Here is a 13813-nt window from a genome sequence, read left to right on the forward strand (position 1 = left end):
CGGAGTTCAATTCCGATCAGAATCAGTTTTAATGTCACCCGCACATGTTGCGAAATGTGTTAACTTGGCGGCAGCAGCACAACGCAAGACATAATATAGGGAAAAACAGCTGTGGATTACGGCAAATGCATATATATTGATATATATTAAATAGTTAAATTAAATAAGTAGTGCGAAAACGGAAATAAAGAGGTAGTGAGGTAGTGTTAAAGGGTTCAGTGTCCATTCAGAAATCAGAAGGCAACGTGGAGGAAGCTGTTCCTGAGTTGCTCAGTGTGAGCCTTCAGGCTCCTGCACCTCCTCCCTGATGGTAGCAGTGAGAAGAGGGCACGTCCTGGGTGATGGGGGTCCTTAATGACAGACGCCACCTTTCTGAGGCATCGCTCCCTGAAGATGTCCTGGATACTACGGAGGCGAGTGCCCGTGATGAAGTTGACCAATTTTATAACTCTCTGCAGCTTGCTTCGATCCTGTGCAGTGACCCTCCCCACCCCATACCAGACGGTGGTGCAGCCAGTTAGAATGCTCTCCACTGTACACCTGTAGAAATCTGCGAGTGTTTCAGGCGACAGACCAACTCTCCTCAAACTCCTAATGAAGTATAGCCGCTGTCTTGCCTTCCTTGCAGCCGCGTTGGTATTGTGTCCAGGTTAGGTCCTCAGAGATATTAAAACCCAGGAACAAGAAACTGCTCACCCCCCCTCCACTTCTGTTCTCTCTAAGCGTGAGGTGTCGCAATTTAGGAAGACAAATCAGGGTAGCTCTTTCACAGTGAACAGCAGGGCCCTGGAGAAGTGTTGTAGAACAGAGACACCCAAGGGTACAGGAATTCCCTATATCCCTGAAAGTTGATACCCGGGTAGACTGGGCGAAGATTAACTCATGCAGGATTCCCTCAAGGTTAACTTGCAGGTCGAGTCGGTGTGGGGGGTGGGGGGCGGGGAATGCGGGAAAGGTAAGTGCAACGTTAGCATTCATTTCGAGAGGCTTAGCATATGAAAACAAGGATGTAATGCTGAGGCTTTATAGGGCATTGGCCAGACCGCACTTGGAGTATTGTAAGCAGCCTTGCGCCCCTTATCGAAGAAAGGATTGCTGGCATTGGAGAGGGCCCAGAGGAAGTTCTCAAGAATGTTACTGGGAATGAAAGCGTTAATGTACGAGGCACATTTGATGACCCTGAGCCTGTACTCTCCCGAGTTCAGAAGAATGAGAGGGAGATCTGATTAAAACCTATCAAATGTCAAAAGGCCGAGATAGAGTGGATGTGGAGGAGATGTCTCCTCTGGTCGGGGAGTCGATGACCAGAGGGCACCGTCTCAGAATAGAGGGACGTCCGTTTACAGCAGAGATGGGGAGGAATTTCTTCAGCCAGAGGGTGGTGAATCTGTGGAATTCACTGTCACAGACGGCTGTGGAGGCCAAATCTTTTGAAGTGGTGCTTTTGATAGGTTCTCGGTGAGGCAGGGGATCAAGGATCACAGGGAGAAGGCAGGAGAATGGGGTTGAGAGGGATAGTAAATCAGCCATGACGGAATGACAGAGCAGACTCGATGGGACGAATGGCCTAATTGTCCTCCTATGTCTTACGAAGAAGGCGCTTGGCATTCTGACGGTCATCGATCAGGCCACTGAGTACAGGAGTTGGGAAGTTACGGTACAATTATACAAGATGATGGTGTGACCACACTTAGAAGATATTCCGCAGAGGCTGGAAATCCAGGCAGTGCACACACAAGATGCTGCAGGAGCTCGGCAGGTCGGGCAGCATCCACGGAAACAGATAAAAGCTCCATGTTTTCGGCCGAGAAGATTTATGAGGATGTTGCTGGGACTCGAGGGACTGAGTCAGGGAGAGAGGTTTTTCTTTTCTGTGATTTTTGCCTGATGCTTTCCATTTTGCTGAGCAAAGGGGAGGAGTTTGGGAGGGGGGAATGATGTTCTTGTCATATTCTGTTAGTTTTTGGTGTGGGGAGAGACGGGTTTGGGGTCGATGTTCCTGTCCCACCTTGTGTAGGGAGAGTGGGGTCGATGAGGGGGAGGGGAGAGGGGTCGATGGGGGGGAGGGGAGAGTGGGGTTGATGAGGGGGAGGGGAGAGTGGGGTTGATGGGGAGGGGAGAGGGGTCGATGGGGGGAGGGGAGAGTGGGGTTGATGAGGGGGAGGGGAGAGTGGGGTTGATGGGGGGAGGGGAGAGGGGTCGATGGGGGAGGGGAGAGGGGTCAATGGGGGGAGGGGAGAGTGGGGTTGATGAGGGGGAGGGGAGAGTGGGGTTGATGAGGGGAGGGGAGAGTGGGGTTGATGATGGGGAGGGGAGAGTGGGGTTGATGAGGGGGAGGGGAGAGTGGGGTTGATGGGGGAGGGGACAGTGGGGTCGATGGGGGGAGGGGAGAGTGGGGTTGATGATGGGGGTGCCCTTTTTTGGTGTTGGGGGGTTGGGTTTAATGTTTCTTTTTGTTCTTTCTTTCTTTCGTGGCTCTCTGGGAAAGACTAATCTCAGAGTTGTATACAGATACCTGCTTTGACAATCAATGACTATTTGGACCTTCAGGTTGAGAAAGGATGTTGGGATTTTGTTCTTCAGAGTGAAGGAGACTGAGCGGTGACCTTTTAGTAAGGCATCCGTTAGTCTTGCAAGACCATGGATCTGTGCCTGGAAAGTCTTCACTCTTCAGGGTGCAGGCCTGGGCAAGGTTGAATGGAAGACCAGCAGTTGCCCATGCTGTGTCTCCCCTCTCCAGGACACCAATGTTGTCCAAGGGAAGGGCATTAGGACCCATACAGCTTGGCACCGGTGTCGTCGCAGAGCAATGTGTGATTAAGTGCCTTACTCGAGGACACAACACGTTCCCTCGGCTGGGGTTCGAACTCACGACCTTCAGGTCGCTAGTCGAATGCCTTAACCACTTGGCCACATGCCCACAGGGTGACCTTTTAGAGGTTTATAAAACCACGAGGGACATAGATAAGGTGCATGGTCACAGTCTTTTCCCCAGGGTGGGGGTGGCTCTGAAACTGGAGGGCACAGGTTTGAGGTGAGAGGGGAGAGACTTAAAGGGGACTGAGGGGCAACTTTTTCACCCAGAGGGTGGTCCCTATAGGGAATGAGCTGCCAGAGAAAGTGGTTGAGACAGGTAGAGGAACGACGTTTAAAAGACCCTCGGACAGGTACGTGGATAGGGTTAGGGTTAGAGCAGCAGATCCCAACCGTCTTTACCGTTAATCAAGACGTCCGCAGACTCCCAGGTTGGGAACCCCTAGTTTTGTGGGATATGGGTCTAACGGGGGCTACTGGGACTAACTTAGACGGGAATTTCGGTCGGCATGGTTCGGATGAGCTGAAGGGTCCATCTCGAGCAAAGCGGTTCTTCCCCGCTGCCTCTCCTGCAGCTTGGCGCACGCTCCCCGCCGCCCTTCTCTCGGTGCGGCACTCCCTCCTCACCGCCCCTCCCGCGGCGAGGCACTCCCTCCTCACCGCCCCTCCCGCGGCGAGGCGCTCCCTCCTCGCCGACCCTCCCGCGGCGAGGCGCTCCCTCCTCACCGACCCTCCCTCGAGGGGGCGCTGGTTCTCCGCCCGACCCTCCCGCCGCACGACGCTCCCTCCGTGCCTACCGAGGTCCGAGCACTGGACGACACGTATCTGGCACTGGCATCCGAACGGGCAGGTAGGGTAGATTGGGGGAAGGACCGTCTCGTCCAGCTTGACCGTTGGGACGTCGGCATCAATGAAGGCGGAACCCTCCTCGTCGTTCTGCATGGCATCCAGCAGGTCCCTGAAGAAGCCGCGTTGATTGAAGGGTACGGCCCACCCGCCAATCAGCAGGGAGGAGATGAGGAGGAGGAGGGCATGCATGGCTGCGATGGGAGGTGAGGGGGTGTTGCGTCTCTCTCTCTCGGTGCGCGGAGTATGGGGGCGGGAGATCACCTCAGGGCTTCGGATCCGGGTCTGACCTGCGGAGAGTTCAGAGTGAGATGGTAAGGGCTGGATTCCCGGTGAGGTCGGTGCTCTTTTGTCCGTTGTCCGCCTCATTCCGACTGGGCTCCCAAAAACCCAAAGGATGCAGACAGAAGGTGATGGGAAAAGGCTGATCAGCCCCAACACCTCCCTGCTAGCCCATCTCCCCATCCCCCCTCTCTTTATACCCCATCGTCGCCAAGTCCACGCACCTTCGTTGGGATGCAGGAGGGAAGCCCACGGGGTCACAGTGAGAACGGGCAGACCCTGGGCACAGATACAGCTGGAGGTGGGCATCAAACCTCAAGAGAGAGAGTGGGGGAGAGAAGGGGGAGACAGAAAGGGGGTGAGAGAGAAATGGGGAAAAGACACAAAGGGGAGAGAGAGAGAGAGATGGGAGAGAGAGAAGGGGGTAAAGAGAGAGAGAGGACTTTGTATGTTCTCCCCGTGACCGCCTGGATTTCCTCCGGGTGCCCTGGTTTCCTCCCACAGTCCGAAGACGTGCGGCTCGGAAGGTTAATTGCCCATGGGTGTAATCGAGTGCCACGCTGGGCCTCATCGGGCTGGAGGGGGCTGTCACTGCGCTGTACCTCGAAATAAAATTAACCGTACTCCAGCAACTCGTTCCACACTCACACCACCTCCGGAGCGAAGCAGGTCCCCTTAAACATTTGACCTTTCACCCTTAACCCATGACCTCTGGTTGTAGTCCCACCCAACCTCAGCGGGAAAAGCCTGCTTACGCTTACCCTATCTCAACCCCTCATAATTCTGTCTACCTCTGTCAAATCTGAGGAAACCAGAGCACCTGGAGGAAGCCCATGGGGGGGGGGGGGGCGTGTACAAACTCCTTATAACCAACGGCTGCGATTGAAACCGGGGTCTCTGGCGCTGTGAGAGAATACAGAGGAAACATAGAAAGATATTGCCAGGACTTCAGGGCTGGAATTCAAGACTGAACAGGTCAGAACCAGGTTTAATATATCTGGCATATTTCGTGAAAGTTGTTGTCCTTGCAGCAGCTGTACAATGCAATGCATAATATTACAGAACATGTGAATTACAGCAAAAAATACATATATACAGTTAAATTAAGTAAGCAGTGTAAAAATGGAAATGAAAAGTAATGAGAGGTAGGGTTCATGGGTTCAATGTCCATTCAGAAATCGGATGGCCGAGGGGAAGAAGCTGTTCCTGAATTGTTGAGTGTGGGCCTTCTTCCTGACGGTTGCAACGAGAGCAGGGCACGACCTGGGTGATGGGAGCAGGATTGGAGGTTATTCCCTGGTGTGTAGGAGAACGAGGAGAGATCTGACAGAGGGATACAAAACCATGAGGGGTATAGACGGGGAGAATGTGGGACAACACTTGCAGGCTGACCCCAAGCAAACCTTGGTTGCTTAGGCAAATGGTGTAAACGTGATAATTAAATCTGAAACAGAACACAAGCCAGAGGCCATTCGGCCCATCAAATTCCTGCCAGCTTGCTCGGAAAATAAAGGCTGTATGTGATTCAGGATCGTCTTTGGAACAGCTGCCTTTTCTAACAGCCGGCAGCAGACTCAGACAACGGGAGCGTTTGAACCTCTGCAGAAGGTACCACTTAAGTTATCTGCATGTAGACACAAATCACTCTCACTCGGAGTTCCTGTGGAGAGGGACTGTTGCAACAGGTGTGGGCTTGTGAGTTAACTGAGCCACCCAGGGGCTTGCTCAGTCAGGGGAAATTATCAAAGAGCTTTCAACATGCAGTAACTTACACCATCTCGGGTTCAGACACAGAGCGAAGCTCCCTTGACACCGTCCCATCACACAGAGTGAATCTACCTCAACACTGTCCCATCACACACTTCCCGGGGTCAGACACAGAGCGAAGCTCCCTTGACACCGTCCCATCACACACAGAGTGAATCTACCTCAACACTGTCCCATCACATACACCCGGGGTCAGACACAGAGTGAAGCTCCCTCCACACCGTCCCATCACACACTCCCGGGGTCAGACACTGAGTGAAGCTCCCTCCACACCGTCCCATCACACACTCCCGGGGTCAGACACAGGGTGAAGCTCCCTCCACACCGTCCATCCGCACACTCCCCAGGTGAGGCACAGAGTAAAGCTCCCTCCACACCGTCCCATCACACACACCCGGGGTCAGACACAGAGTGAATCTCCCTCCACACCGTCCCATCACACACTCCCGGGGTCAGACACAGAGTGAATCTCCCTCCACACCGTCCCATCACACACTCCCGGGGTCAGTCACAGAGTGAAGCTCCCTCCACACCGTCCCATCACACACTCCCGGGGTCAGTCACAGAGTGAAATTCCCCCCACACCATTCTCCGTGTCAGAACAATCTTCACGATGTTGTGAAGTGTTAAATGGTATAGATTAATTAATTAATTAATCCAGGCATCTATGACATCATCACCACAATCTATAACCTCATGAGTCCTTCTAGCAAAGTGAAGAAATTGTGTCGGATACTGAGGGACCGAGGGAGCTCGGTGTACGAGGGTAGGACACACACCATGAGTGGTGGGGAGTGTCGAGGGACAGAGGGACCTCGGTGTACGAGGATAGGACACACACTGTGAATGGTGGGGAGTGTCGAGGGACAGAGGGACCTCGGTGTACGAGGGTAGGACACACTCCGTGAATGGTGGGAAATATCGAGGGACAGAGGGACCTCAGTGTACAAGGTACGACAACACAGGTGGGTAAGGTGGTGAGGAGCGCTTCCGGGATACCTGCCTTCATTAGCCGGGACACAAGTACAAGAGCAGGGAGGTGATGATACAATTTTATGACCCATTGGTCAGCCCACAGCTGGAGTTCAGTGTTCATTTCTGGTCTCCACATGACAGGAAGGAGGTGACTGCACTGGAGACGGTGCAGAGGAGATTCCCCAGGACTTTGCCCGGGATGGAGCGTTTCGGTTACGAGGAGAGACCGGAGAGGCAACGTCTGTTCTCCCTGAAGCAGGGGAGGCTGAAGGGGGACTGATAGAGGTGGACAGATTGACGAGGGGCAGACACAGGGTGGGAGAGTAGGGGCCCTCTTGCTGGGTCAGAGGACCTGAGTTGTAAGGAAAGATTGAATAGGCTAGCTCTTTATTCCTTGGAATAAAGATTAAGAACGTAGAAGATTGAGAGGAGATTTGATAGAGGTAGACAAAGTTATGAGGGGTATAGATAAGATAAATGCAGGCTGGCTTTTTTCCACTGTTGTTGGGTGGAACTACAACCAGAGGTCATGGGGTAAGGGTGAAAGGTTTAAGGGAAACTTCTTCACACAGAGGGTGGTGAGAGTGTGGAACGAGCTGTGGTGCATGCGAGCTCAATTTCAACTTTTAAAAGAAGTTTGGACAGGTGCATGGATGGGAGGGTGTGGAGGGCTGTGGTTGCTGTTCAGGTCAATGGGAGGAGGCAGTTTAAATGGTTCAGTGCAGACTAGATGGGCCAAAGGGCCAGTTTCTGTGCTGTACCTCCTCATCTCGGTTCTCAAAGGACGCCTCTCTATTCTGAGTCTGTGTCCTCTGGTCTTAGACTCCCCCAGCATAGGAAACATCCTCTCCACATCCACTCTGTCAAGCCCTTTCACAATTCGATAGAGTTCACTGAGGTCACCCCTCATTCCGCTGAACTCCAGTGAGTACAGTCCCAGAGCCTTCAAACTCGTCTCCTATGACAAGCCTTTCAATCCTGGAATCATTTTTGTGAACCTCCTTTGAACCCTCTTCAGTGTCAGCATATCCTCTCTTCGGTAAGGAGCCTAAAACGGCTCACATACTCCAACTGACGTCTCGCCACTGCCTTACAAATCCCCAACGTTAACGGCATCTTTCCCACAGCCAGACAACCAAAACTGAACACCACCCTTCAAGTGTGATCTCACCACGCCTGTTCAGCGGTCCGTATGCGCTGGAATTCAGAGGAATGAGGGCTGACCTCAGTGAAACCTATCGAATGGTGAAAGGCCTTGACAGAGTGGATGTGGAGAGGATGTTTCCTTTGGTGGGGGAATCTAAGATCAGAGGGCACAGCCTCAGAACAGGGGGGCGTACTTTTGGAACGGAGATGAGGAAGAATTTGTTTAGCCGGTGGGGGTGAGTTTGGTGGCTGCAGAGGCCAAGTCACTGGGTGTATTTCAGGCAGAGGTTGATAGGTACTTGATTGGTCAGGACGTGAAGAGATACAGAGGGAAGTCAGGAGGTAGGGGCTGAGAACAAAAATGGATCAGCTATGATGAAATGACAGAGCACCCTCGATGGGCCAAATGGCCTAATTCTGCTCTGATATTTTATGGTTTTATTCAGAGTCTCGGGAAAGAGTGGGGCCGTAGGATTAGTTTGGGGACTGACACAGGGCTGTGGGGAGAGAGTGGGACAGTGGGATTAGTTTGGGGACTGACACAGGGCTTTGGGGAGAGTGTGGGACAGTGGGATTAGTTTGGGGACTGACACAGGATTGTGGGGACAGAGTGCGACAGTGGGATTAGTCTGGGGACTGACACAGGCTGTGGGGAGAGAGTGGGACAGTGGGATTAGTTTGAGGACTGACACAGGGCTGTGGGGAGAGAGTGGGACAGTGGGATTAGTTTAGGGACTGACACAGGGCTGTGGGGAGAGAGTGGGACAGTGGGATTCGTTTGGGGACTGACACAGGGCTGTGGGGATAGAGTGGGGCCGTGGGATTAGTTTGGGGACTGACACAGGGCTGTGGGGAGAGAGTGGGGCAGTGGGAATAGTTTGGGGACTGACACAGGGCTGTAGGGAGAGAGTGGGGCCGTGGGATTAGTTTGGGGACTGACACAGGGCTGTGGGGAGAGAGTGGGACAGTGGGATTAGTTTGGGGACTGACACAGGGCTGTGGGGAGAGAGTGGGACAGTGGGAATAGTTTGGGGACTGACACAGGGCTGTGGGGAGAGAGTGGGACACTGGGATTAGTTTGGGGACTGACACAGGGCTGTGGGGAGAGAGTGGGACAGTGGGATTAGTTTGGGGACTGACACAGGACTGTGGGGAGAGAGTGGGACAGTGGGATTAGTTTGGGGACTGACACAGGGCTTTGGGGAGAGTGTGGGACAGTGGGATTAGTTTGAGGACTGACACAGGGCTGTGGGGAGAGAGTGGGACAGTGGGATTAGTTTAGGGACTGACACAGGGCTGTGGGGAGAGAGTGGGACAGTGGGATTCGTTTGGGGACTGACACAGGGCTGTGGGGAGAGAGTGGGGCCGTGGGATTAGTTTGGGGACTGACACAGGGCTGTGGGGAGAGAGTGGGGCAGTGGGAATAGTTTGGGGACTGACACAGGGCTGTAGGGAGAGAGTGGGGCCGTGGGATTAGTTTGGGGACTGACACAGGGCTGTGGGGAGAGAGTGGGACAGTGGGATTAGTTTGGGGACTGACACAGGGCTGTGGGGAGAGAGTGGGACAGTGGGATTAGTTTGGGGACTGACACAGGACTGTGGGGAGAGAGTGGGACAGTGGGATTAGTCTGGGGACTGACACAGGCTGTGGGGAGAAGGTGGGACAGTGGGATTAGTTTAGGGACAGACACAGGGCTGTGGGGAGAGAGTGGGACAGTGGGATTAGTTTGGGGACTGACACAGGGCTGTGGGGAGAGAGTGGGACAGTGGGATTAGTTTGGGGACTGACACAGGGCTGTGGGGAGAGAGTGGGACAGAGGGATTAGTTTGGGGACTGACACAGGGCTGTGGGGAGAGAGTGGGACAGTGGGATTAGTTTGGGGACTGACACAGGGCTGTGGGGAGAGAGTGGGACAGTGGGATTAGTTTGGGGACTGACACAGGGCTGTGGGGAGAGAGTGGGACAATGGGATTAGTTTAGGTATTGACACAGGGCTGTGGGGAGAGAGTGGGACAGTGGGATTAGTTTGGGGACTGACACAGGACTGTGGGGAGAGAGTGGGACAGTGGGATTAGTTTGGGGACTGACACAGGGCTTTGGGGAGAGTGTGGGACAGTGGGATTAGTCTGGGGACTGACACAGGATTGTGGGGACAGAGTGCGACAGTGGGATTAGTCTGGGGACTGACACAGGCTGTGGGGAGAGAGTGGGACAGTGGGATTAGTTTGGGGACTGACATAGGGCTGTGGGGAGAGAGTGGGACAGTGGGATTAGTTTAGGGACTGACACAGGGATGTGGGGAGAGAGTGGGACAGTGGGATTCGTTTGGGGACTGACAGAGGGCTGTGGGGAGAGAGTGGGGCCGTGGGATTAGTTTGGGGACTGACACAGGGCTGTGGGGAGAGAGTGGGGCAGTGGGAATAGTTTGGGGACTGACACAGGGCTGTAGGGAGAGAGTGGGGCCGTGGGATTAGTTTGGGGACTGACACAGGGCTGTGGGGAGAGAGTGGGACAGTGGGATTAGTTTGGGGACTGACACAGGGCTGTGGGGAGAGAGTGGGACAGTGGGATTGGTTTGGGGACTGACACAGGACTGTGGGGAGAGAGTGGGACAGTGGGATTAGTCTGGGGACTGACACAGGCTGTGGGGAGAGAGTGGGACAGTGGGATTAGTTTGGGGACTGACACAGGGCTGTAGGGAGAGAGTGGGGCCGTGGGATTAGTTTGGGGACTGACACAGGGCTGTGGGGAGAGAGTGGGACAGTGGGATTAGTTTGGGGACTGACACAGGGCTGTGGGGAGAGAGTGGGACAGTGGGATTAGTTTGGGGACTGACACAGGACTGTGAGGAGAGAGTGGGACAGTGGGATTAGTCTGGGGACTGACACAGGCTGTGAGGAGAGAGTTGGATAGTGGGATCAATTTTGGGACTGACACAGGGCTGTGGGAAGAGAGTGGGCTAGTGGGATTAGTTTGGGGACTGACACAGGGCTGTGGGGAGAGAGTGGGACAGTGGGATTAGTTTGGGGACTGACACAGGGCTGTGGGGAGAGAGTGGGTCAGTGGGATTAGTTTGGGGACTGACACAGGGCTGTGGGGAGAGAGTGGGACAGTGGGATTAGTTTGGGGACTGACACAGGGCTGTGGGGAGAGAGTGGGACAGTGGGATTAGTTTGGGGACTGACACAGGGCTGTGGGGAGAGAGTGGGACAGTGGGATTAGTTTGGGGACAAACACAGGGCTGTGGGGAGAGAGTGGGACAGTAGGATTAGTTTGGGGACTGACACAGGACTGTGGGGAGAGAGTGGGACACTGGGATTAGTTTGGGGACTGACACAGGGCTTTGGGGAGAGTGTGGGACAGTGGGATTAGTCTGGGGACTGACACAGGATTGTGGGGACAGAGTGCGACACTGGGATTAGTCTGGGGACTGACACAGGCTGTGGGGAGAGAGTGGGACAGTGGGATTAGTTTGAGGACTGACACAGGGCTGTGGGGAGAGAGTGGGACAGTGGGATTAGTTTAGGGACTGACACAGGGCTGTGGGGAGAGAGTGGGACAGTGGGATTCGTTTGGGGACTGACACAGGGCTGTGGGGAGAGAGTGGGGCCGTGGGATTAGTTTGGGGACTGACACAGGGCTGTGGGGAGAGAGTGGGGCAGTGGGAATAGTTTGGGGACTGACACAGGGCTGCAGGGAGAGAGTGGGGCCGTGGGATTAGTTTGGGGACTGACACAGGGCTGTGGGGAGAGAGTGGGACAGTGGGATTAGTTTGGGGACTGACACAGGGCTGTGGGGAGAGAGTGGGACAGTGGGATTAGTTTGGGGACTGACACAGGGCTGTGGGGAGAGAGTGGGACAGTAGGATTAGTTTGGGGACTGACACGGCTGTCGGGAGAGAGTGGGACAGTGGGATTAGTTTGGGGACTGACACAGGACTGTGGGGAGAGAGTGGGACAGTGGGATTAGTCTGGGGACTGACACAGGCTGTGGGGAGAGAGTGGGACAGTGGGATTAGTTTGGGGACTGACACAGGGCTGTGGGGAGAGAGTGGGACAGTGGGATTAGTTTGAGGACTGACACAGGGCTGTGGGGAGAGAGTGGAACAGTGGGATTAGTTTGGGGACTGACACAGGGCTGTGGGGAGAGAGTGGGACAGTGAGATTAGTTTGGGGACTGACACAGGGCTGTGCGGAGAGAGTGGGACAGTGGGATGAGTTTGGGGACAGACACAGGGCTGTGGTGAGAATGTGGAACAGTGGGATTAGTTTGGGGACTGACACGGCTGTGGGGAGAGAGTGGGGCAGTGGGATTAGTCTGGGGACTGACACAGGACTGTGGGGAGAGAGTGGGACAGTGGGATTAGTTTGGGGACTGACACAGGAATGTGGGGAGAGAGTGGGACAATGGGATTAGTCTGGGGACTGACACAGGCTGTGGGGAGAGAGTGGGACAGTGGGATTAGTTTGGGGACTGACACAGGGTTGTGGGGAGAGAGTGGGACAGTGGGATTAGTCTGGGGACTGACACAGGGCTGTGGGGAGAGAGTGGGACAGTGGGATTAGTCTGGGGACTGACACAGGGCTGTGGGGAGAGAGTGGGACAGTGGGATTAGTCTGGGGACTGACACAGGGCTGTGGGGAGAGAGTGGGAGAGTGGGATTAGTTTGGGGACAGACACAGGGCTGTGGGGAGAGAGTGGGATTAGTTTGGGGACTGACACAGGGCTGTGGGGAGAGAGTGGGAGAGTGGGATTAGTCTGGGGACTGACACAGGACTGTGGGGAGAGAGTAGGACAGTGGGATTAGTCTGGGGACTGACACAGGCTGTGGAGAGAGTTGGACAGTGGGATTAGTTTGGGGACTGACACAGGGCTGTGGGGAGAGAGTGGGACAGTGGGATTAGTTTGGGGACTGACACAGGGCTGTGGGGAGAGAGTGGGACAGTGGGATTAGTTTGGGGACTGACACAGGGCTGTGGAGAGAGAGAGGGACAGTGGGATTAGTTTGGGGACAGACACAGGGCTGTGGGGAGAGAGTGGGACACTGGGATTAGTTTGGGGACTGACACAGGGCTGTGGAGAGAGAGTGGGACAGTGGGATTAGTTTGGGGACAGACACAGGGCTGTGGGGAGAGAGTGGGACAGTGGGATTAGTTTGGGGAATGACACAGGGCTGTGGGGAGAGTGTGGAACAGTGGGATTAGTTTGGGGACTGACACAGGGCTGTGGGGAAAGAGTGGGACAGTGGGATTAGTTTGGGGAATGACACAGTGCTGTGGTGAGAATGTGGAACAGTGGGATTAGTTTGGGGACTGACACAGGGCTGTGGGGAGAGACTGGGACAGTGGGATTAGTTTGGGGACTGACACAGGGCTGTGGAGAGAGAGTGGGACAGTGGGATTAGTTTGGGGACAGACACAGGGCTGTGGTGAGAATGTGGAACAGTGGGATTAGTTTGAGGACTGACACAGGGCTGTGGGGAGAGAGTGGGACAGTGGGATTAGTTTAGGGACTGACACAGGGCTGTGGGGAGAGAGTGGGACAGTGGGATTAGTTTGGGGACTGACACAGGGCTGTGGGGAGAGAGTGGGGCAGTGGGATTAGTTTGGGGACTGACACAGGGCTGTGGGGAGAGAGTGGGGCAGTGGGAATAGTTTGGGGACTGACACAGGGCTGTAGGGAGAGAGTGGGGCCGTGGGATTAGTTTGGGGACTGACACAGGGCTGTGGGGAGAGAGTGGGACAGTGGGATTAGTTTGGGGACTGACACAGTGCTGTGGGGAGAGAGTGGGACAGTGGGATTAGTTTGGGGACTGACACAGGACTGTGGGGAGAGAGTGGGACAGTGGGATTAGTCTGGGGACTGACACAGGCTGTGGGGAGAGAGTGGGACAGTGGCATTAGTTTAGGGAATGACACAGGGCTGTGGGGAGAGAGTGGGACAGTGGGATTAGTTTGGGGACTGACACAGGGCTGTGGGGAG

General features: G+C 54.7%; 1 protein-coding gene across 2 annotated transcripts in view; it reads right to left on the bottom strand.

Moving 5' to 3' along the window:
- bgnb (biglycan b) overlaps positions 1 to 13813 on the bottom strand; it is a 60061-nt gene that overhangs the window by 18591 nt on the left and 27657 nt on the right. For both annotated transcript variants that reach the window (XM_063034740.1, XM_063034741.1), the window contains exon 2: positions 3612 to 3950. In XM_063034740.1, the coding sequence (XP_062890810.1) occupies positions 3612 to 3852 (241 nt within the window). In that variant the 5' untranslated portion in view covers positions 3853 to 3950. The remainder of the gene's footprint in view (positions 1 to 3611; positions 3951 to 13813) is intronic.

Source organism: Mobula hypostoma, chromosome 28 (genome assembly GCF_963921235.1).
Source record: "Mobula hypostoma chromosome 28, sMobHyp1.1, whole genome shotgun sequence".
Classification (NCBI taxonomy): domain Eukaryota; kingdom Metazoa; phylum Chordata; class Chondrichthyes; order Myliobatiformes; family Myliobatidae; genus Mobula; species Mobula hypostoma.